This window comes from Hemiscyllium ocellatum, chromosome 3 (assembly GCF_020745735.1).
Source record: "Hemiscyllium ocellatum isolate sHemOce1 chromosome 3, sHemOce1.pat.X.cur, whole genome shotgun sequence".
Lineage (NCBI taxonomy): Eukaryota > Metazoa > Chordata > Chondrichthyes > Orectolobiformes > Hemiscylliidae > Hemiscyllium > Hemiscyllium ocellatum.
In genome coordinates, this window is record NC_083403.1 from 90,712,664 (window position 1) to 90,734,829 (window position 22,166).

At 40.6% G+C, this 22,166-nt stretch overlaps 1 protein-coding gene across 2 annotated transcripts in view; it reads right to left on the reverse strand.

The window, feature by feature from the left end:
* The window catches only part of LOC132833499 (regulating synaptic membrane exocytosis protein 1-like), a 786,224-nt gene that overhangs the window by 101,583 nt on the left and 662,475 nt on the right, over positions 1-22,166 (reverse strand). The window contains exon 25 of one of the 2 annotated variants that reach the window (XM_060851848.1): positions 20,429-20,670. In XM_060851848.1, the coding sequence (XP_060707831.1) occupies positions 20,429-20,670 (242 nt within the window). The remainder of the gene's footprint in view (positions 1-20,428; positions 20,671-22,166) is intronic. The other variant, XM_060851830.1, reaches the window with a different exon arrangement.

Here is a 22,166-nt window from a genome sequence, read left to right on the forward strand (position 1 = left end):
ATCTAGAGAGAGTTCAGGAGTGGAGGAACTTGAGGGTATATGTGCATAAATCATTGAGAAGCTGCAAAGCGTATGGGAGCCTCGGCTTCTCCATAGGGGCACGGAGGACAAAAGCTTGATACTGTCCTCCTGATTGCATACAACAGATCTAAATTTGTATCATTTGTAAACTTTGATGTGGTGCATTGTATACCCTCAAGTCTGGATCATCAGCATATATTAAAAATACCAATCATCCTAATACTGATCTCTAAGTAGCACTCAACTCTGATAAACAACCCTAATTAAATATTCTCTTCTTTAATGGCACTCATTGGTGACCGTGCCTTCATGCACTCAGGCCAAAATTCTGCGATATCCTTCCCAAATCTCTGCACTTTTACCTCATTTTGTTTTTCTCAAAATACACCTTGTTTATTTCTTTTAGCTCTCTTGAGGTCACGTGGGATTTGGTATCGTATTTTGTTTTATTATACTCCTATGGATGTTTTACTATGTTAAAGGGTTTATATAAAAATAATGCATTATTGTTGTTGTTGTAGTAGCTAGTTAAATATCTGTGTTGCTCCAACCTTTAATCTCATAACTTTCATTATCTTAATAAGTTATTTAAAATCTTTTAAAATTCATTTATCAAGCCTCATCAGCCCTTTATGCTATGACATTAAAGTACTCAATTAATTTAGCCTGACATGATTTTCCTCTAATAGACATATCATTTACAGTCACAAACTTTGGGAAATACGAATGGATTTTGTCCTGGATTGTTATCTCCAGAAGTTCCATCAGAACCGACTGCTGGCTGCTAATATGGACAATATCACTAAAATGTTTTACTGCTATCATTGAATCCCAACAGTGTGGAAACAAGCCATTTTGCCCAATGAGACCACACTGAAACTCCAAAGAACATCTCACTCAAATGTTCTGTGAATAAGGCACTTTCCTCCTATTATCAGAGGCTGTAATTCATCATTCACCAGTCCCTCTCTGTTAACCTCTGCGTCCTGTGACAAATACATTTATTAAACAGCAGTAATAAACTGTAAAACTAATTCTTCAATAAAATGTTATTTTCTTTAATCATGACCAACATATTGCAAAATAAATGTCAAACATCTCTCAGGCGGACAGTTGTGGTTCCTTAATCTGCCCATGCACATTTCATGTTAGTCTTTAATTTTGCTGTCTCTTGACTCTGTCTGAAGGACCAGTGCAGAAAACACTCACAAAATCTCATAATTCTTCAATGTGTACCCCTTGCAACTTCAGTCATAACTACACTAATCAGTGGGTACTCCTAGAGTCATACAACATAGAAACTGGCCGTCAAGCCCACCATTCCTATGTTGGCAAAAAACATCAAACTACACTAATTCCATTGATCTGCACTCGGTCAATAGCCAACTATACTCTGTTTGTCCAGATGCTTCCTAAAATGTTGCAAGAGTGTCTGCATCCACCACCCACTCAAGCAGTGCATTCCATATTTCTACCACCTTCTGGGTGAAAAAATCTTGATATGTACGTGGTCTCAGGGTATTTCACACATCTGAACTACTTGGGCAACATTTAATGAGGTTATTGAGGAATACCATGTCAAACCATTTGTCCAATTTAAAAAGTGAACAAATTTTACACAATAATCCAGACCCCTGTTTCTGCTGACAGCTTTGCATTATTCAAAATTCACTTTTACACCACAATACAATCAACTCCATTGAAAACGAATTGGCAAATGCAATTAAGGTGATGGTTGGAATCATAGATAATGCTCATCTAACTCAGGCAGATCCTTAATGGAATCATGACTGGTATATGATGTTTAATTTGCTTAATGGAGTATTTAAATAAAGAAGACCAATGCTCAAGGTTCATACACTCTTCAGGGAAAATTATTTAAAAAGGTGAAGAAAGAAAGGACTACGTGTTCTTGCGGATAATGGTACATGAGCTATGTGGTAAAATTATATTTGTACCAAATAGAGGGTTGGGTACAAACAGATGACAGCTTAGTTTGAGATAAAAATATTATCCAATCATACTGAAGATCTTGGTCAGGCTTCACTTGGAATAATGTGTTCAGTTTTGGTCTCCTTGGTGAGTGATATTGAACTTTAGACAGGTTTCAGAGGAGGTTGTTACCAGACTAATTCCCAGTTTGAGACATTTTATTTCTCAAGGAAGACTAAAGAAATTGCACACCAGTCCTTCAAGAAGTGCAGAATTCAGATAATCTGACTGAACTCTCTTAGGTCATGAAAGGAATAGACCACATTCCAGTTGACAGTTTCCTCCAATGGAATCCATCAGGTTAACATCTTAGAACTAGGTTGGAGCATTGCCCTTTGATGTGAAGGGCACTGCTTGTCACAGGCCACTCGGGTGTTTTCCTACTTTTCCTGGTGGTGGAAATTGAATAAAGATTTGTACACTTTGTGTCTCTCACTGTGTCTCACAGCTGCACACACACACCATGGGAAAAAAGAAAAGAAAAAAAAATAGAACTAGGTTGGATGTGAGGTGGTGGTTCCATTCCCCACAATAATGATAAGGCTCTGTGTAACCCTGTAGGTTTCCTCTGGGTGCTCTGGTTTCCTCCCACATTCCAAAGATGTGTAGGTTAGGTGAAGTGCCATAGTGGTTTGGGATGTGTAGGCTAGGTGCATTAGTCAGGGAAAATGTAGAGTAATGGGGTAGGGGAATGGGTTTGGTTGGGATACTGTGAGGGTTGGTGTGGACTTGTTGGGCCAAATGGCTTGTTTCCACATCGTAGGAATTCTATGATTCTATATAACAGGCTGGTTCATTCAGTAGCTGCGGATTCATTGAGTCCCTTTGAGCAAGAGCTTAGATCTGTTTCTGGTTGGGATAGAGATAATTCCTTACAAAAGTAATTACTTCAGGAAATTGGCAATCAAGCTCCAGCTGTTTTGATTAAACAACATCCTCGTAGGCATAACTCTCTAAAGTTGACACAGGTGCAAAAAAATGCATGCTCCAAGATGACATAATCAAAGGGAGTTACTATGATTGGATCTCACACATAGTAATGGTGCCAAAACCAGATGGTACCCAACAGTTATTTATGGACTATCACAAAGTCAATGCAGTTACAAAGACTGATGCATATCCGATTCCATGTTTGGAAGACTATTGAACAGGTGGAACAAGCAACTTACATTTCTAAGTTTGACTTGCTCAGAGGATGCTGGCAAAAGAGCAAAGACAATCTCAGCTTTCAAAATGCCAAATGGACTGTATTAATCTAAATTCATGCCATTTGGTATAAAAAAAATGTGTCAGCCATATTTTAAAGGCTAACCTTTCTGTATTACCTAATTATGTGGTTTATGTTGATGACTTGATGATTTTTAGTCATACATGGAAGTAATATTTGTAACATTTATCAGAATCGTTCCATCAACTTTGGCATGCAGGCTTGGAGATAAACCTGGCTAAGGCTGAATTTGCCAAAGTGCAAATCACCTTCCTAAGCCATGTTATTGGAAATGGATAAATGGCTCTATGAAATGCAGAAACAAAGGTAATTGGGGAGTTTCCTATACCATCAGCAAAAAAAGCAGTACTACAATTCCTGGGATTGAGTGAATTTTATCGGAAACCCATACCAAATTCTAGCAATGTGGCTGCTCCACTCACTGAATTACAGAAGAAAGGCAAGAAGTTTCAGTGGACAGCAGTCTGTTAGAAGTCATTTGACAGCCTGAAAGCTGTGTTAACCACTGCTAACTGTTAGCCACAGCATGTTAGCCACACCTAACAATGCAAAGCTATTCAAGATGGCTATCAATGTGAGTGATGGGTGTGTCAGTACTGTGGTCTTACAGGAAGATGATAAGAAGATAGAAAGTCCTATCGGATATTTCTACAGGAAATTGAACATTCATCAGCAGAAATATTTGACAGTTGAGAAAGAGACTTTGAACTTCGTGTTGGTGGTACAGCATGTCAATGTTTATGTTACCAGTAGTGTATCTGAGACAATCGTATACACTGTTCATAATCCAATGAAGATTGTGGAGAAATTTAAGGACAAAAATTCTGGATTGTTTAGATGGAGCTTGTTGTTACAGCCATTCAATTTGAAAAGCGTGCATGTGGCAGGAAAAGAAAATGAGATTGCTAATGCATTGTCAAGACTTGGATGAGGAATGGAGGCATTCGGTGGCAGGAGTAAATGAATGAAAGAGAATGTAGTAATGTATGTTTTCATATTTATAGTGAATGAAATGTATATGTGCGTTGTTAATGTACTAACAATTTATGATTAAGGGATTTTAAAATGAAGCTATCTTTGGATACTCATGGTTCATTTTTTTAAAGGGGTAGGTGTGATGATACTACTCCCTTATCAAGGTTATATTGTCCTTGTTTTTTTTTCCAGAGGGGTCATAAAGGCAGAGGTTCCAATATGTCAGGGTTTATTTACTTGAAGAAGCTTTTAAGTATTTTTTTTAAAACACCTGTACAATGAAAGGGGAATGGCCAGTTCTCACATTTCATGATTTGGCTTGGTTTTAGCATGCTGCTGGTCAAGTTTTAGTTGGGAACCCAGATAAGCTGCTGGGAACCTAAAGGAAGAGCTCCATGCTGATCCTGTCTCTCTGCAATCTCTCCCCTGTAAAAACCTGTGTTTGAATTTAACTTTTTTGCAAAGGAGTGTTTATGGGATGTTGCAGGAAATCAGAACAGCTTTTTGTTAAATTGTGTTTTCGTGTCAGTTGGGTTTTCAAATAATATTCTAAATTCAATTTCCTTTTGTTCGTTTGTAAAAAATCCTGTTTTGCTTAAAACTGAGCAGTTGGATGGGCTGCAACACTCCGGGAATATCCATTCTACACATTTACACATTTGTGAGGAATAAGAGAATGATCAAAGAAAGAGTAGGGCCGATCAGTGATAGCATAGGGAACTTGTGTATAGAGTCTGAGGAGGTAGGGGAAGCCCTAAATGAGTTTTTTGCTTCACCTTGTAGTGAATGAAACCATTGAGGAGCAGGTAAGCATGCTGCAATGAATAGAGATTGAGGAAGCTGATGTGCTGAACATTTTGACAAACATTAAGATTGACAAGTCACCAGGGCCAGATCAGATTTGTCCTCGGCTGCTTTAGGAAGCGAGAAATGTGATTGCTTCACCGCTTGCGAAGATCTTTGCATCCTCGCTCTCCACCGGAGTCATACCTGAGGACTGGAGGGAGGCAAATGTAATTCCTCTCTTCAAGAAAGGAAATAGGGAAATCCCCGGCAATTATAGACCAGTCAGTCTCATGTCTGTCATCTGCAAGGTGTTAGAAATGATTCTGAGAGATAGGTTTATGACCATCTGGTAGAGCATGGCTTGATTAAATGCAGTCAGCACGGCTTTGTGAGGGGCAGATGGTCATAAACCAAAAGTTGGAGGTGTCGTTGACAGTATAGAGGACTGTTGTAGGCTGCAGCGGGACATTGATAGGATGCAGAGATGGGCTGATAGGTGGCAGATGGAGTTCAACCTGGATAAATGCGAAGTGATGCATTTTGGAAGGTCGAATTTGAAATTTGAGTACAGGATTAAAGACAGGATCCTTGGCAGTGTGGAGGAACAGTGGGATCTTAGTGTGCAGGTACACAGATCCCTTAAAATTGACACCCAAGTGGACAGGGTTGGTAAGAAAGCACATGGTGTTTTGGCTTTCATTAACCGGGGTGGGGGGGGGGGGGGGGGGGGGGGGTGAGTTTAAGAGCCATGAGATCTTGTTGCAGCTCTATGAAACTTTGGCTAGACCACACTTGGAATACTGTTCCAGTTCTGGTATCCCTATTATAGGAAAGATGTGGATGCTTTGGAGAGGGTGCTGCCTGGAATGGAGGGCTTATCTTACAAAGAGAGGTTGACTGAGCTCGGACTTTTTTTCATTGGAAAAACGAAGGAAGAAAGAGGACCTAATTGAGATGTACAAGGTAATGAGAGGCATAGATAGAGTTGATAGTCAGAGACTTTTTCCCAGGGCAGAAATTGTTAACACAAGGCGTCATAGTTTTAAACTGTTTGGCGGAAAGTGTGAGAGCATGGAATGCGTTGCCAGCAATAGTTATGGAAGTGAGGTCATTGGGAATATTTAAGAGACAGCTGGACATGCATATGGTCACAGAAATTTGAGGGTTCGTACATTAGGTTTACCTTACATGAGGATCAATGGTCAGCACAACATTGTGGGCTGAAGGGCCTGTTCTGTGCTGTACTGTTCTATGTTCTATGTTCTACACCTGCTTAAAAAATTAGAAAGGTTAGGATCTGGGCTACCATTTTGAAATGTTTTTGAGGGCATCGGACCTCACCTATAACTAATGAGATATATAACTTGGAAGGAGCATTGCCAGAAAATAGTGGTAATATGTGGAATTCATGATGAGAAGGGCAGTGTTCCATTATAGAAGTGAGTAGGGCAGCCTGGTGAAAAATGGTGAGAAGGAGTAGGAATCATCGAGAAACTCACAGTTCCAGGGATGTACTTTATCCAGGAATTACATAGTTGACTTCAAGTGGGAGAGATGCCTACTGTGGTTGAAAAGCCAGTGGAAAATCCAGCAATTGGGGTGCTACAGGAAGTATATCCTGGGATTTTCATGACTGTGTTGTGACAAGGAGAAATCAAAGGATAAATGTAAGGAAGTTGAAACTGTGCTTGATTAAATAGTTGAGAAAAATCAAGAACAGATAGAGGACAAAGTTGATATTTTTAATGGTGAGGATGAGTCGGTGTTGGACTTCATCAACCACCTGATGAAGAAGCAGAACTTCAAAAACTAGGGCTTCCAAATAAACCTGTTGGACTATAACTTGGTGTTGTGCAATTTTTAACTTTGGAAATTTTTAGTTCAGAGAAATTCGCTGAATTGCAACAAAAGCAGTTGTATCAAAATGTACACACAGAAGAATCTGATTATATTACTATCTTTAAAAAGTCAGAATGAGGAATTGGAGATTACCACATAATCATGTGGATAAGAAATGGGCAGAAATTCATCAAGTTGTATTGTTGGTGGATTATAGAAAGATAGTGTTGTGGGTAATACATGAATTACCAGTAGGAGATCATTTGGGAGTAAGGAAAACTCAAGCCAAAATACAAAAACATTTTTCTTGGCCTGGATGTGTTTGAATTTTGCCAAAATTGTCATATATGTCAGATAATTGGAAAATCTCAGGCAGTGGTAAAACCATCAACCTTAATATCCATTCCCATATTGGTGGAACATTTCACAAGGGTCTTAATTGATTGGGTAGGACTTTTACCTCAACCAAAATGTGAAAATGAGTATCTGTTGACCATAATAGGGTGGACTCAGTGGCTTGCACTGCTGCCTGACAGTGCCAGAGACCGGGTGAGATTCCAGCTGGGCGACACTTTATGTGAAGTTTGCATATTCTCTCCATGGCTGCGTGGGTTTCCTCCTGTTGCTCTTGTCTTCTACCATAGTCCAAAGATATGTAGGCTAGGTGTATTGCCTTTAATGTGATTAATTGGATTAGCCACGGGAAGTGCAAAGTTGCAGAGATAAGGTAGGGGAATGGAACTGGATGTGATGCATTTTGGAGGGTCAGTGTAAATTTGATGGGCTGAATGTGGGTTGAGAGTGGGGTGCTGGAAAAGCACAGCAGGTCAGGCAGCATCCGAGCATCTGAGGCACATTCCTGATGAAGGGCTCTTGCCCGAAATGTTGATTTTCCTGCTCCTCAGGTGCTGCCTGACCTGCTGTACTTTTCCAGCATCCCACTCTCGACTCTGATCTCCAGCATCTGCAGTCCTCATTTTCTCCTAGTTGATGTGCTGAATGACCTGCTTCCACACTATAGGGATTCTATGATTTGATGATTCTATAAATGGTGTGTCTACTCGAATTCCAGAGGCTATTCCAATATGCAGTATCATGGACAAATGAACTGCAGAAGAGTTAATTTTTTCTAACAAGATATGGACTACCTACAGAAATAAAATCGGATTAATGGTCAATTTTTACATCAAGGTTATTCAATTTTTACATCAAGGATAGCTTAGGAATGTAACAATTCAAACATATGGTGTACCATCCAGAATATCAAAGAGCATTAAAAGAGTGGCATCAAAATTGAAAGACCATGTGAGGGCATATACTCAAGATTATCCAGAAGATTGGGAAAAATGATTTCCATTTGTCATTTTTGCAGTTCGGGATGTGCCTAATGAATCAACTAAATTCAGTCCATTTGAATTAATATTTGGGCATGAGATAAGAGGACTACTGAAATTTATTGAGGAGAAATTGGTAAATCAGTATTAAGAGATCACACAATGGGACTGTGTGTCAAATTTTAGGGAAAGATTAAATAGAGCTAGTGAGTTGGCTAGACAGCATTTAAAATGTGTGAAACATGAACCAGGCAAGAGATCAAAAAGTTATAATTTTGCTAGTGGACATGAAGTGTTAGTCTTATAGCCATTTGGTAGCCACGAAATGACACGACCAGCTATCCCTAGTAGCCACACACTCAGACAACAAGCAACATGAATTCGACTGGGAAAACAGTACTATCATAGGGCAAGCCAGACAGAGAACAGCCAGGGAATTCCTAGAGGCATGGCATTCATCCACAAACTCCATCAACAAACACATCGACCTGGACCCAATATACCAACCACTACAGCGGACAGCTGAAACTGACACCCGGAAGCGGCAACGACAGACCACTATAAATACCGGAAGAAACATCAAAGAAGCACTTCGCAGGAGGCTCCAGAGCACTGATGATGTCTCCTAGCCAGGGGACGAAACGTTTACAACTAAAACTTCCAGCTCGGCGAATAGAACCACTATAAAAAGCACCCGAGCTACAAATCTTTGCACAAACTTTGAAGATGAACCTTTAAACGCAAAGTTTAGTAGACATTATGAATTTGAAAGAAATTGAGTATGATGAATTATTTGATATGATTGCCAGATATAAAGGAATCTCCAAGAATATGTGAATATGCTCAAAGGATATTTTGTTAGGGAAGGAAGAGAAAAAGAGAATGTGTTATTGGTTAAAAGAATCAAGTTGAAATGATTCTGAATTGGACAGCCCTCTCATTAAATTGGACAACGAGGAAGTTCTCAAATATTGGGATAAATTATTGAAATACCTTCCAGAGGAAAATTGAAATGACTTGAAATCTTAACCCTCTATAGTTGGCACAGTTTTAAGAAGAGATGAACACAAGCTCAAAGACAATATAATTGAAACGAGTTGCAGTGAATGAAGCTCATCCTTGGTAATGGTGTCAAAATCTACAGGTATCCAGTGATTATGTGAGGACAATCGCCAAATCAATGGAGTTAAAAAATCTGATTCATATCCTCTTCCACATTTGGAGGGCTTACTGAGAAGAAAAGACAACTTACATTTCAAAGTTGGACTTATTCAGATGATATTGGAGGTACCTTTTTCTGAAGAGTGAGGGAAATTTCATCTTTTACAGTTTACCAAATTAATAGTCATCAACAGTGTTGGCCACATCTTATTATGTAAAGCCATTCACAGTGGCTATTAATGCAAGTGACATAGTTGTTGATGCTGTCCTTTTGCAAGAGGATGATGAGAAGATACAAAGAGCTATGGGTATTTTTCCAGAAAATTGAACAATCATCGGCAGAAATATTCCACAATTGAGAAGGAGACCTTGAATTTGGTCTTGGCGCTGTAATATTTCAACATTTATATTGCAGGTAATGTGTTTGAAACAAATGTATATTCTGATCATAACCCGTTAAAGTTTTTGAGAAAGTTTAAAGGTAAAAATACCAGGCTGTTTAAATGAATCTTATTATTGCAGCCAGTCAATTTGAAAAATTGTATACATGGCAAGACATGAGATCGCAATTGCCGATGCATTGCCATGATTTTGATAAAGGAAAACAGAGCATTCGGTGGTAGAGAAGAAAACAGATTGAAATGAATTCTGGTAGTAAACGTTTGCTTTGAGTCAATGTAATAGTATTTATTGTAGTGTAGCATATGGCTAAAGGCTATTTTTTAAAAAAAGGCATCTTTGTATATTGATGGGCTTTTTTAAAAGATGGTGGTGAGATTACACTATGGCTTTAAAAGATATATTTTGTCTTGCTTTTTGTTTATGAAAAAAGGTTGAGATAGAGTCATGAAGTGGTCTGCTTAAAGTCAATAAAGTAAACAGTTTGTGAGGCCTTGGCTTTATTAAAAGTTGGAACAATAAAAGCAGCCTGAAGGGATCCAAACTCACACAGAACCTGAAGTTTTAGTTTTAGCTTTCAGCAATTACTGAGATCTTGAAGCTGGATGTGGAAACTCTTATTCCTCTTTCGGTTACAACTGAGAGCTGGCATTCTCTTCCTGCTGTGAGACAATCCATTTTACTGAATTCACATCTGCCAAGGGTGTATTTATGGAATATTACTACAGAGGAGCCTCATTTATCAGAGCATCAATTTTCCATCTTTTGGATTATCTGAAGAAGATCTCAAGGTCCCAATAGAAATATTACATCAAAGAGGTGTTTCAACACTGATAGCATTTTTTGTTTATAGTGATTAAACGTGAATTCGGTTTACTCAAAATGCTGCTGAGAATAGTTATGGATATTGATGGGAGCCCAGGCACCATCTCCAAATGACTGACCGCCCACCCTCTCCCTCTCTCTCTGTCTCCACACTTTCCCTGGAGTTCTACACAGTGGTGTACCCAAAACTTCCCTTCCCCAGACAACCTCTCCAACATTGACCTGTGCAATGGTGAAACTTGTCAAAAAGGTGTAGTAAAATGTAGTATGTGTGGTTGCGTCTGTGTGCTATTTTGAGACTGACCCTCTAAAGGCAGCAGCAGTCTTACTGTTGGTGTCCCATGGGGTAGACGGGAAGTGGTGTTGGACAAGGTTGGCGAGGACGGGACGGACGAGGGGCGGGTTTGGGGGTGCATGGGTTAGGGGGAGGGAATTGGGCTTAGGTGTGCTGCTGTCTAGTCTCCTGAATGGGGAGTGGGCTTAGCAAGTACTCGTTGTGTCAATCCATTTAACTGATTGGGTGGGGATTCAACAATGCTGCAGGTCCCTTACTTTCAAGTGTGTCTGCTCAGAAACAAATCCTGAGACAGAGAAAGGGAGCAAGGCAGGCAGAGCGAGGAAGAAGGAAACTTCAGAAAACTCCAAGCCCCAGAGGAGGGGCATTGCATCAATTAACTGAAAAATTAATTATCTGAATGAAACAGTGCCTGCCCATCTCGTTAGGATAATCGAGGTTCCTCTATATATGGAACAGAAGTAGTTAACATATATTATTTGTTAAGCATTTTGATAGCTATACTTAAGCTGTTTTTTTATTTTTATTTTGTCTGTATTTTAACCATAGTGTAAAAATAAAGGGTCTTTTATTTAAAGTAGAGTAGTTTTAGAAATCAAATTGCATCTGAAATGCAATACCTTGCACTTACCTTTAAAATAAGACAAAGTTAGGGTCTGGGCTATCTTCTTAATAAATTTTGAAGGGGTTTAGTCAGGTTCATTGCATGAGGAAAAAGGTAATTGCAGTTGGATTTCCAAGAGACATTTGAAATAGTAGCACACCAAAAGTTACTGCAAAATATAAGAGCACATATTGTAGGAGGTAACAGTACAATACAGAAAGAGAAATTGCTGGAGAAACTCAGCAGGTCTGACAGCATCTGGGGGAAGAAAGCAGATTAGCATTTTAAGTCTGGTGACTCATCAGAGCTAACTGCTTTCTTCCCACAGATGATGCCAGACATGCTGAATTTCTCCAACAATTTATTTTTTTATTTCAGCTGTTCAGTATCCACAGTTTCTTGTCTTACTTTAGTACCATACAGGATTGGTTAGCTAATAGGAAGCAGTGAGTAGGGATAAATGAGTCTTTTTTCAGATAGATAAGCTGTAGCTCATGAAGTGCCACAGGAATCCGTCCGGGTGCTTCAGCTATTTACTGTCTGTATCAATGACCTGAATTAAGGAACTGAATGTATGGTTACTAAGTTCATCAGTGACACCAAGACAGGAGAAAAGTTAAAGAGGTCTACAAAGAGTTATAAATAGATTATAATGGTAGCTGGAGGAGAAAGTGAGGACTGCAGATGCTGGAGATCAAAGCTGAAAATGTGTTGCTGGAAAAGCGCAGCAGGTCAGGCAGCATCCAAGGAACAGGAGATTCGACGTTTCGGGCATAAGCCCTTCTTCAGGAATCCTGAAGAAGGGCTTATGCCCGAAACGTCGAATCTCCTGTTCCTTGGATGCTGCCTGACCTGCTGCGCTTTTCCAGCAACACATTTTCAGCTGTAATGGTAGCTGGAATGCAATGCAGGTAATTGTAAGCTTATCCGTTTTGGCAGCAAAAATAAGAAAGCAGTTGGAAAGAGGTTGAAAAATTCTGAGAAGTAGAAGACCCTGAATGTCCTGGCACACAAATCACAAAACAGTATTTTGTCGGAATAGCAAGTGATTAGGTCTAATGGAATGTTGCCGCTTGGCACAAGGGTAATAGAATATAAAAGTTCAATTAATTTTTTTTTACAATTGTGCAGGACATTGGTGATGCTGCATTGGGTATGGTGTGTACAGTTTTGGTTTCCTTATTTGAAAAATGATGTAATTTAATTAGTGGCAGTTGAAATAAACTTCACTCAACTCATTCCTGCAATGAAGGGCTTCTGTTTTGAAGGAAGGCTAACAGTGTAGTGACAGTAACGAGGTCAGCCAGCTGCACTATAGGGAATGTGAGTTCCCTGATTGGGTCTGTTAATCTTGTCCCATTAGGGATCCCTGGCTGACATAAAAAGTTTGAGAGTCAGGAATATTGGCACTCTTGTGTCTGATACTGTATGAGGCAGTACTGAAGTCAAGAACTGTTCACATGTTAATAAAAGGTGACTTGGTGACAGGATACAACGAGGGGAGAGGCCATTCTAGACTTGGTGCTCAGATACGAGCTGGGGCAGGCATCAGATCTTGTGGTGGGAGAGCATTTTGGTGATAGTGACCACAACTGCCTCACATTCTACATAGCTATGGAGAAGGAGAGGATTAGGCAAAATGGGAGGATATTTAATTGGGGAAGAGGAAACTATGATACGATTAGACATGAGTTAGGAAGCATGGACTGGGAGCAATTGATCCATGGTAAAGGCACTCTAGACATGTGGAGACTGTTTAAGGAACAGTTGTTGCGAATGATGAATAAATATGTCCCTTTGAGACAGGCAAGGGGTAAGATAAAGGAACCTTGGATGACGAGAGCGGTGGAGCGTCTCGTCAAAAGGAAGAAGGTAGCTTACATAAGGTGGAGGAAGCTAGGGTCAAGCTCAGCTCTAGAGGATTATAGGCAGGTGAGGAAGGAGCTCAAAAATGGTCTGAGGAGAGCCAGCAGTGGGCACGAGAAAGGCTTGGCAGAACAGATTAGGGAGAACACAAAAGCATTTTACACTTATGTGAGGAATAAGAGAATGGTCAAAGAAAGAGTAGGGCCGATCAGAGACAGCATAGGGAACTTGTGTGTGGAGTCTGAGGAGGTAGGGGAAGTCCTAAATTAGTTTTTTGCTTCAGTCTTTTCGAAAGAAACGAACTTTGTAGTGAATGAAACCTTTGAAGAACAGATGTGCATGCTGGAATGGAGAGAGGAAGCTGATGTGCTAAAAATTTTGTCAAACATTAAGATTGACAAGTCGCTAGGCCTGGACCAGATTTGTCCTCGGCTGCTTTGGGAAACGAGAAATGCGATTGCTTCGCCACTTGCGAAGATCTTTGCATCCTCGCTCTCCATTGGAGTCGTACCTGAGGACTGGAGAGAGGTAAATGTAATTCCTCTCTTCAAGAAAGGAAATAGGGAAATCCCCGGCAATTACAGACCAGTAAGTCTCACGTCTGTTGTCTGCAAGGTGTTAGAAAGGATTCTGAGGGATAGGATTTATGACCATCTGGAAAAACATGGCTTGATTAAATGCCGTCAACATGGCTTTGTGAGGGGCAGGTCATGCCACACAAACTTTATCGAGTTCTTTGAGGATGTGACTAGAAAAGTCGATGAGGGTCAAGCTGTGGATGTGGTGTATATGGGCTTTAGCAAGGCATTTGATAAGGTTCCCCATGGTAGGCTTGTTCAGAAGGTCAGGAGGAATGGGATACAGGGGGATTTAGCTGTCTGGATACAGAATTGTCTGGCCAACAGAAGACAGCAAGTGGTAGTAGAAGGAAAATATTGCGCCTGGAAGTCAGTGGTGAGTAGTGTTCCACAGGGCTCTGTCCTTGGGCCTCTACTGTTTGTAATTTTTATTAATGGCTTGGATGAGGGGATTGAAGGATGGGTCAGCAGGTTTGCAGATGACACAAAGGGTGGAGGTGTGTTGACAGTATAGAGGGCTGTTGTAGGCAGCAGCGGGACATTGACAGGATGCAGAGATGGGCTGAGAGGTGGCAGATGGAGTTCAACCTGGATAAATGCGAGGTGATGCATCTTGGAAGGTTGAATTTGAAAGTTTAGTACAGGATTAAGGATAGGATTCTTGGCAGTGTGGAGGAACAGCGAGATCTTGGTGTGTAGGTACATAGATCCCTTAACATGGCCACCCAAGTGGACAAGGTTATTAAGAAAGCATATGGCATTTTGGCTTTCATTAACAGGGGGATTGAGTTTAAGAGTCTTGAGATCTTTTTGCAGCTCTATAAAACTTTGGTTAGACCGCACTTGGAATACTGTGTCCAGTTCTGGTCGCCCTATTATAGGAAAGATGTGGATGCTTTGGAGAGGGTTCAGAGGAGGTTTACCAGGATGCTGCCTGGACTGGAGGGCTTATCTTATGAAGAAAGGTTGACTGAGCTCGGACTTTTTTCATTGGAGAAAAGGAGGAGGAGAGGGGACCTAATTGAGGTATACAAGATAATGAGAAGCATAGATAGAGTCGATAGCCAGACACTATTTCCCATGGCAGAAATGGCTAACATGAGGGGTCATAGTTTTAAGCTGGTTGGAGGAAAGTATAGAGGGGAGGTCAGAGACGGGTTCTTTACACAGAGAGATGTGAGAGCATGGAATGCGTTGCCAGCAGCACTTGTGGAAGCAAGGTCACTGGGGACATTTAAGAGACTGCCGGACATGCATATGGTCACAGAAATGTGATGGTTTGTAGATTAGGTTTACCTTACATGATGATCAATGATCGGCACAACACCGTGGGCTGAAGGGCCTGTTCTGTGCTGTACTGTTCTATGTTCTATGATACTGGCTTCTGTAAAGTTATTTCAGTGGCAACAACAGTACAGCATGATCCTGAAGAAACTCTCTCGGTACAATTTGTCTTTGAGTTGGAAGCTTCACTTGTTCGACCCAGCCATTAAGAACTGGGCCCACATGTGAAAGGGCAAACAACATTGTGGGAGATGGAAAATGAGTAATTCTCCTGACAACCTGTGGAGCTGCAGCTTTCTTTGTCATTAAAAGCCTAATGTTCCCTGAGGCATCAGATACTAATTTTTTTTCAAAATTTGACAGACATAGTTAAGGAATATTATGACCTCAAGCCTCCTCTAATTGTGAGATACTATTACTTTTCTCCAGTAATTTGAGAACCAGGGGAATCTGTATAGGAGTTTTTGACTAGATTAAGATGACTAACAGAAGATTGTATGTTTTGTTTCACAGTTCATGAAATGCTTCACTACCATCTTTATGTGAGATTAATGGTGTAACTATATAACAATGCCTGCAAGCTGAAGCTCAACTGGACTTCAAACAGGCAAAACAACTGGCTTTGTCACTGGAAAATACCGCAAATGAGTCTAGTCCCATTTGCAAGCATTTGGCCCATATATCTCCAAACCCTTCCTATTCATGTACCCATCCAGATGCCTTTTAAAATGTTGCCATTGTACCAGTCTCCAACACATCCTCTGCCAGTTCATTCCATACAGTCACCACTCTCTACATGAAAAGTTGCCCGTTGGTCCCTTTTAAACCTTTCCCCTCTCACCATAAACTTATGCCCTCTAGTTTTGGACTCCCCCACCCCAGGCAAAAACATTGCCTATTTACCCTATCCATGCCCTTCATGATGTTTTAAACCTTATTAGGATCACCCCTCAGCCTCCGATGCTCCAGGGAAAATCTGCCTCTCCCTATATCTCAAACTGTCCAATCCTAGCAACATACTTGTAAACCTTTTGTGAATGCTTTCAAGTTTCACAACATCATTTTTATAGCAGAGAGACCAGAATTGCACTCAGTGTTCCAAAATTAGCCTAACCAATGTCCTGTACAGCCACAAAATGACCTCCTAACTCCTACTGCATAGGCTCACTCAGGACATATCCTGATCAGGATGAAGTCCTAATTAAATACCCAGAAGTTTTCCAAGAAGTTCTAGGAACTATCAGAGGAGCTAAGGCCATCTTTCAAATTGACCAAAAAGCAATTCAGTGATTCTACAAAGCCTGCCCAGTGTCATTTGTCTTATGGACAAAAGTAAAAGCAGAAATCAGAAGTTGGAAAGTGAAGGAATCATCAACCCAGTCCAACTTGCTGAATGGACAGCACCAGTTGTACCAATTTTGAAGCCCAATGTATCAGTTTGCCTCTGTCAGAATTTAAAGAAAAAAGGTAAACCATTTCTTACAGCTGGATAAATATGCAATTCCTCAGATAGAGGATTTATACAGAAATCTGGCTGAAGGTCTGTCCTTCATAAAGTTGGACATGAGCCACACTTGTGGATTTGACATATAAGGATAGCTCCATACCTAATAGCCTGGCAGAAATAGCATTCCAAACTTCGAAGGCTGGATTGAAGAATTAGCCCTCAGCTCTGCTAGATACTAAGCTGTCATGGTGCTTGTTTGATTCTAGGTCTGCACCACATGCAAGATTCCAGACCAGGTTAAGTCTGATCATCCCGGATCAATAGGGAGAGTAAAATGACATCAGGAACTCCAATGCCGGACCTAAGACTCCACCAAGCAAGAGAAACAATTTGAAACAGGAGATGAAGTTTAGTATAAAAATCACAGAAATGGCCAGGCATGGTTAAGAGGTTTGGTCAATGCGAAGTTAGGACCAGTGTGACAAGTGGCATGGGAGCAAACTGTGCCCTGCCTCTCGAAATCTTCAAAAATGCTGCCAGAACTTGTGTATTCAACCTCTCATGACAGAAATGAAAAAAAAACCAATAAAAATTGACTAATCCCCAGGACCAGATGTTGAAGGACATAAAGGAAAGCACTGCAGATGTTCTAACTGTGGCCTTTCAAAGTGCTGTTTCTTCAGTGGTTAAATTTAAATCAGTGCCATGTCACTCCACTATTTCAGAATAATAAGAGGTGGCAACAAGGGAATTATAGATCAGTTCTTCTTACTTCTGTTGTACAAAATTACTGGACTCAAGAATTAAGGGTAGAGTAATAGAACACCTTGAATATTTTCAATTGACAGGGAGAGCCATTATCTGTAAAATGAGGTTGGTTTGAGTTTTGAAGAGGTGATGAAAGTTGGAGTTGGGGAATATTTCCAGGTGTTAATTATAATAGGTTTCCAAAAGGCATTTTATAATACCCTTCATAAAAGAACCTTGGCTCAAGGAATTAAAGGGAAATTACTGACCTGATTTGGAAATAGGCTGAGGGCCAGGAAGTACAGAGTGGGGATAATGGGCAGATTATGTAACTAGCAGGATGCAATTGATGGCCTTCTTAATGATCAATTTTACACTCTCAACTACTTATGAATGAACAAATACAGCAATGATAAATATAAGCTTATGTAATGGAATTTAAAGGCTTTCTGGTAAATCAAAGCCTGATTGGCTCCTTATCCAATACATCTTTCCTCAGAAAAGGTACTCCAGGTGGGTAAGTCTAGACCCAGAGGTTTGGGGATGCAGTTGGAGGGTGTGTCTAAACATTAGACCAAAGTATTTAAAACCTTACAATATTGCATGTGTGGCCTAATGAGGATTTTGTGTACCACAAAACATACCTCCTCATTCTACTTTGCTAGCTATAAAGACAGTATTCCACTAGGTTTTGATTAGATGCTATCTCTTTTCATGATACTTTAAGGATCAGTAAGCTGAAGACCCCAAGACTTTTTGATCTCTTCTGTTTCTAGCTTCTCACAATTTCACAGAATGTTGAGTGAAATACAATAGATGCTCAGTATGATTGTTGCTTTACGGCATCCAAAGCAGAAACACTTGCTTGAAGAGGATATTGAGGAGACCAAAATGGAGATTCTTTCAAAGCATACTTATTGAGTAAATGATGAGTGGGTCTCTGGTTGCATAAATGCTACCATTAACTTACATAAGAGAAACAATAACTAGATCTTGTTCAAATTACAGGATTGTTTTGTTGTGCTCATTCCTGGCAAACATTCTACACAGTTTTCACCGTAACTACACTTCAATGGCAGTGAAGTTGTACCACAAAATGAATCCTTCATGACTTTTCAGTTTTCAAATCATAAATGTTGAGATACAAACATTTATTTCGAAACAAATCCATTTTAGTATTAAATATGTAAGTAAAAAGAACAGTTCAAGGTCAAACCAAAGAGTTATTTATTAGAACCAGACAGGCTCACATTATAAGAAAGCTTTTGTGTATAAAGGTAAGAATTTAATTGAACTGAATAACACAGGCCAAGGTGTGTGCTCTAGGGTAGATCCCTGCACTTTTTGAGTTACAGTATAAAGGTGAAGTCACATAGTATCAGGAGTGAGCTCGCAAGATGGATACAGAGCTAGCTAGGTCATAGGAGGCAGATGGTAGTATTAAAAGGATGCTTTGGAGTAGAGGGTTGTGGCTCGTAGTGTTCCACAATCAATGCTGGGACCTCTGTTGTTCGTGGTCTACATAAATGCTTTGGAGAAAAACACAGATGGTCTAACCAGTAAATTTATGGACAATAAGAAGATTGGTGGAGTTGCAGATAATGATGAAACTTGTCAAAGGATACAGCAGGATATAGATCAGTTGCAGAAAAATGACAGATGGAGTATAATCCATACATTTTGGAAGATCAAGTACAGATGGAAATTATACATTGATTGGCAAAACCCTTCAGAGCATTGATATGCAGAGGGACCTGGGTGTGCAGATCGCTGAAGGTGGCAGCGCAGGTAGATAAGGTAGTTTAAAAAAGGCTATGGCATGTTTAGCTTCATTGGAAGGGGCATTCAGTAGAAGGATAGGCAAAATATGCTGCAACTTTATAGACTTTAGTTGGACCATACTTAGAATATTGCATACTGTTCTGGTCATCACAATCAGAAGGATGTGTATGTTTTGGATAGGGTATAGAAAAGGTTTACCAAGACATTGTCTGGTATGGGGGATTTTAGTTATAATGTAAGTTTGAATAGCTTGGGTTTGTTTTCACTGGAACACGGGAAGTAGCCGTTGGGGTGGCACGGTGGCTCAGTGGTTAGCACTGTTGCCTCACAGGGCCAGGGACTCGGGTTCAATTCCTGCCTCGGGTGACTGCCTGTGTGGAGTTTGCACATTCTCCCCGTTTCCTTCCACAGTCCAAAGATGTGCAGGTTAGATGAATTGGCCATGCTAAGTTGCCCGTAGTGTGAGGTGCATTAGTCAGGGGTAAATATAGGGGAATGGGTCTGGGTGGGTTGCTCTTCGGAGGGTCGGTGTGGACTTGTTACGCTGAAGGGCCTGTTTCCACACTGTAGGGAATCTAATCTAATCTCAATCTGATGGATGCGTATAAGGTTGTGAAGTGGCATGGATAGAGTGGAAATTATGAGTTTTTTTTCTAGAGTGGAAGGGTCAATTACTAGGTGAACGCAGGTTCAAAGTGAGGAGCGGAATGTTTAAAAGAGATGTGCTAGTCACGTTTTTCACACAAAAGATGGTAATTACCTGGAATGCACTGCCAGAGGTGGTGGTGGAAGCAGACACAATAACAGTTTTCAAAAAGCACCTGGATGAACACATGAATAGGAAGGGAATAGAGGGATACAGATCCTGTAAATGATGATAGTTTTAGTATCGAAGGGCAAAATGTGTCGATGCAGGCTTGGAGGACCAAATAGCCTGTTCTTGTACTATATTGTTCTTAGTTCTAATTGCATCAGGTAATCAAATGAGAATTTACACAGTGGTTTTCACCTTGCCCTGCCCCGAAGATGACATTTGACTACTCTATTTCCATTTTACAAGTGGAGTATTTCTGTTGTAAAGTTAATAGCCATTCTACACATATAGCTCAGTATTCAGAAGAGGCCTTACTCAATATTTCATACAAACTCAACTGAAAGCAGGCATTCATTGTGTTATCAAAACGTGTATATAGTTGAATGAAACAATACAATTTGTAACATCACTTACAAGCTGGAAACAATGTAACCACAAACTTAAAACTCACCGGTCTGGCTGAGCTGAGATGTGCTCCTACTTCTCCTTGTCAATCCGACAATGGCCACCATTTTGGCACCCAAACTTGATCTTCGCTTCTTGCCCCCCGATCCTATTGTTCCCACAGCAGTATCTGACTGACTGCCATCATTATTTTCCAGACAATACATCTCGTCACTGACACTTGTGCTCTTCATAATATTTCGCCTGGATGCTCCCATTTGTCTGCTTTGCATTTTAGAGGTAAACGCACTTTATTTCCACAACCAATGCATCACGGGAAAACATGGAAAGGGAAGAAAACAGATTGAAAATAAATTGGTACAGTTTACTTTAAACTGTTTACTTGCTGTTTGAGAATAAAACGAAATTGCCAATGAAAAAAATTACCTCATAGTTCTATGAATCTTGATTTCTTCTGTGTCAGATTTGTTGAGATTTCTTACGAACAGAGAGCAATGGGACAGAGTTCTAACTGAATTAAAGTCTTGATTCTTGATTTAGAGTGTCATTAAATGTGCAGTACACCTAGTTGACAAATGAAAGCAATGCTGCTCATTCTGATCTGGAGCCACACAGATGCGGCTGCATCTAGGTTTGATCCCAGGTTATACTGAGTGAGTTAGTTACTCTAAGTTTGTTAGGAGAAAGAGAGGAGGACAGATGCTGGAAATCAGAGCCGGAGAGTGTGGTACTGGAAAAGCACAGCCAGTCAGGCAGCATCCGAGGAGCAGGAGAATCGACGTTTCGAGTATAAGCCCTTGATCAGGAATGAGGCTTGTGGCTGAAAGGGGCTGAGAGATAAATGGGAGTCAGTGGGGCAGGGGAGAAGGTAGCTGGGATTGCAATAGGTAGATGAAGATGGGGGTGAAGATGATAGATCAAATAGTAGGATGGAGCAGATAGGTGGGAAGGAAGACAGACAGGTGGGACAGTTCAAGAGGGTGGTACCAAGGTGGAAGGTTAGATCTGGGATAAGATGGGGGGGGAGGGAGAAAATGAGGAAATTGGTGAATTGCACATTGATCCCATGTGGTAGGAGGGTCCCAAATCGGCAGGAGTTCTTTCTCCAGGCATTGTGTGGTTAGGGTTTGGCAGTGTACTTGCATGTCCTTGGCGGAGTGGGAGGGAGAGTTAAAGTGTTCGGCCACTGGGCGGTGGGATTGTTTACTGTGTTGTCCCAGAGATGTTCTCTTAAACGTTCTTCAAGTTGGCATCCTCTCTCCACAAATAGACGAGACCACAGTAGATGACTTGTGTGGAAGTATAGGTAAATCTTTGTTGGATATGTAAAAATCATTTGGGGCCTTGGATGGAGGTAAAGGGATAAAGGGTGTGGGTGCCAGTTTTACATTTCTTGTAGTGGCAGGGAAAGGTGCCAGGATTGGAGTGTGGGTTGGTTATGAGGACATGGACCCAACAAGGAATGTGGAGGGAACGCATTCCAGAGAGTTCATTACCTCGGCGACTCCCTTGTTCGGTCCACGCCCCCCACCAACCATTTGACCAAAAATTAGTTCAATTTCTCATTGATTCCTTTTAAGATTCATCAGACTAGGCAATGTTCTCCATAAGCATTGAAACTAGAAATAAGGATGCAAAGCTGAATTGATGGAGCACTATGATTATTACTTGTAACAGAAAGACAATTGCTGAATATCGTGTGTTTCATTGGATTCACATTATGATGTAATTTATCATGATTAAAAAAAAGAAACTCATGCCAATCTTGGAATCCACCTGGAGAT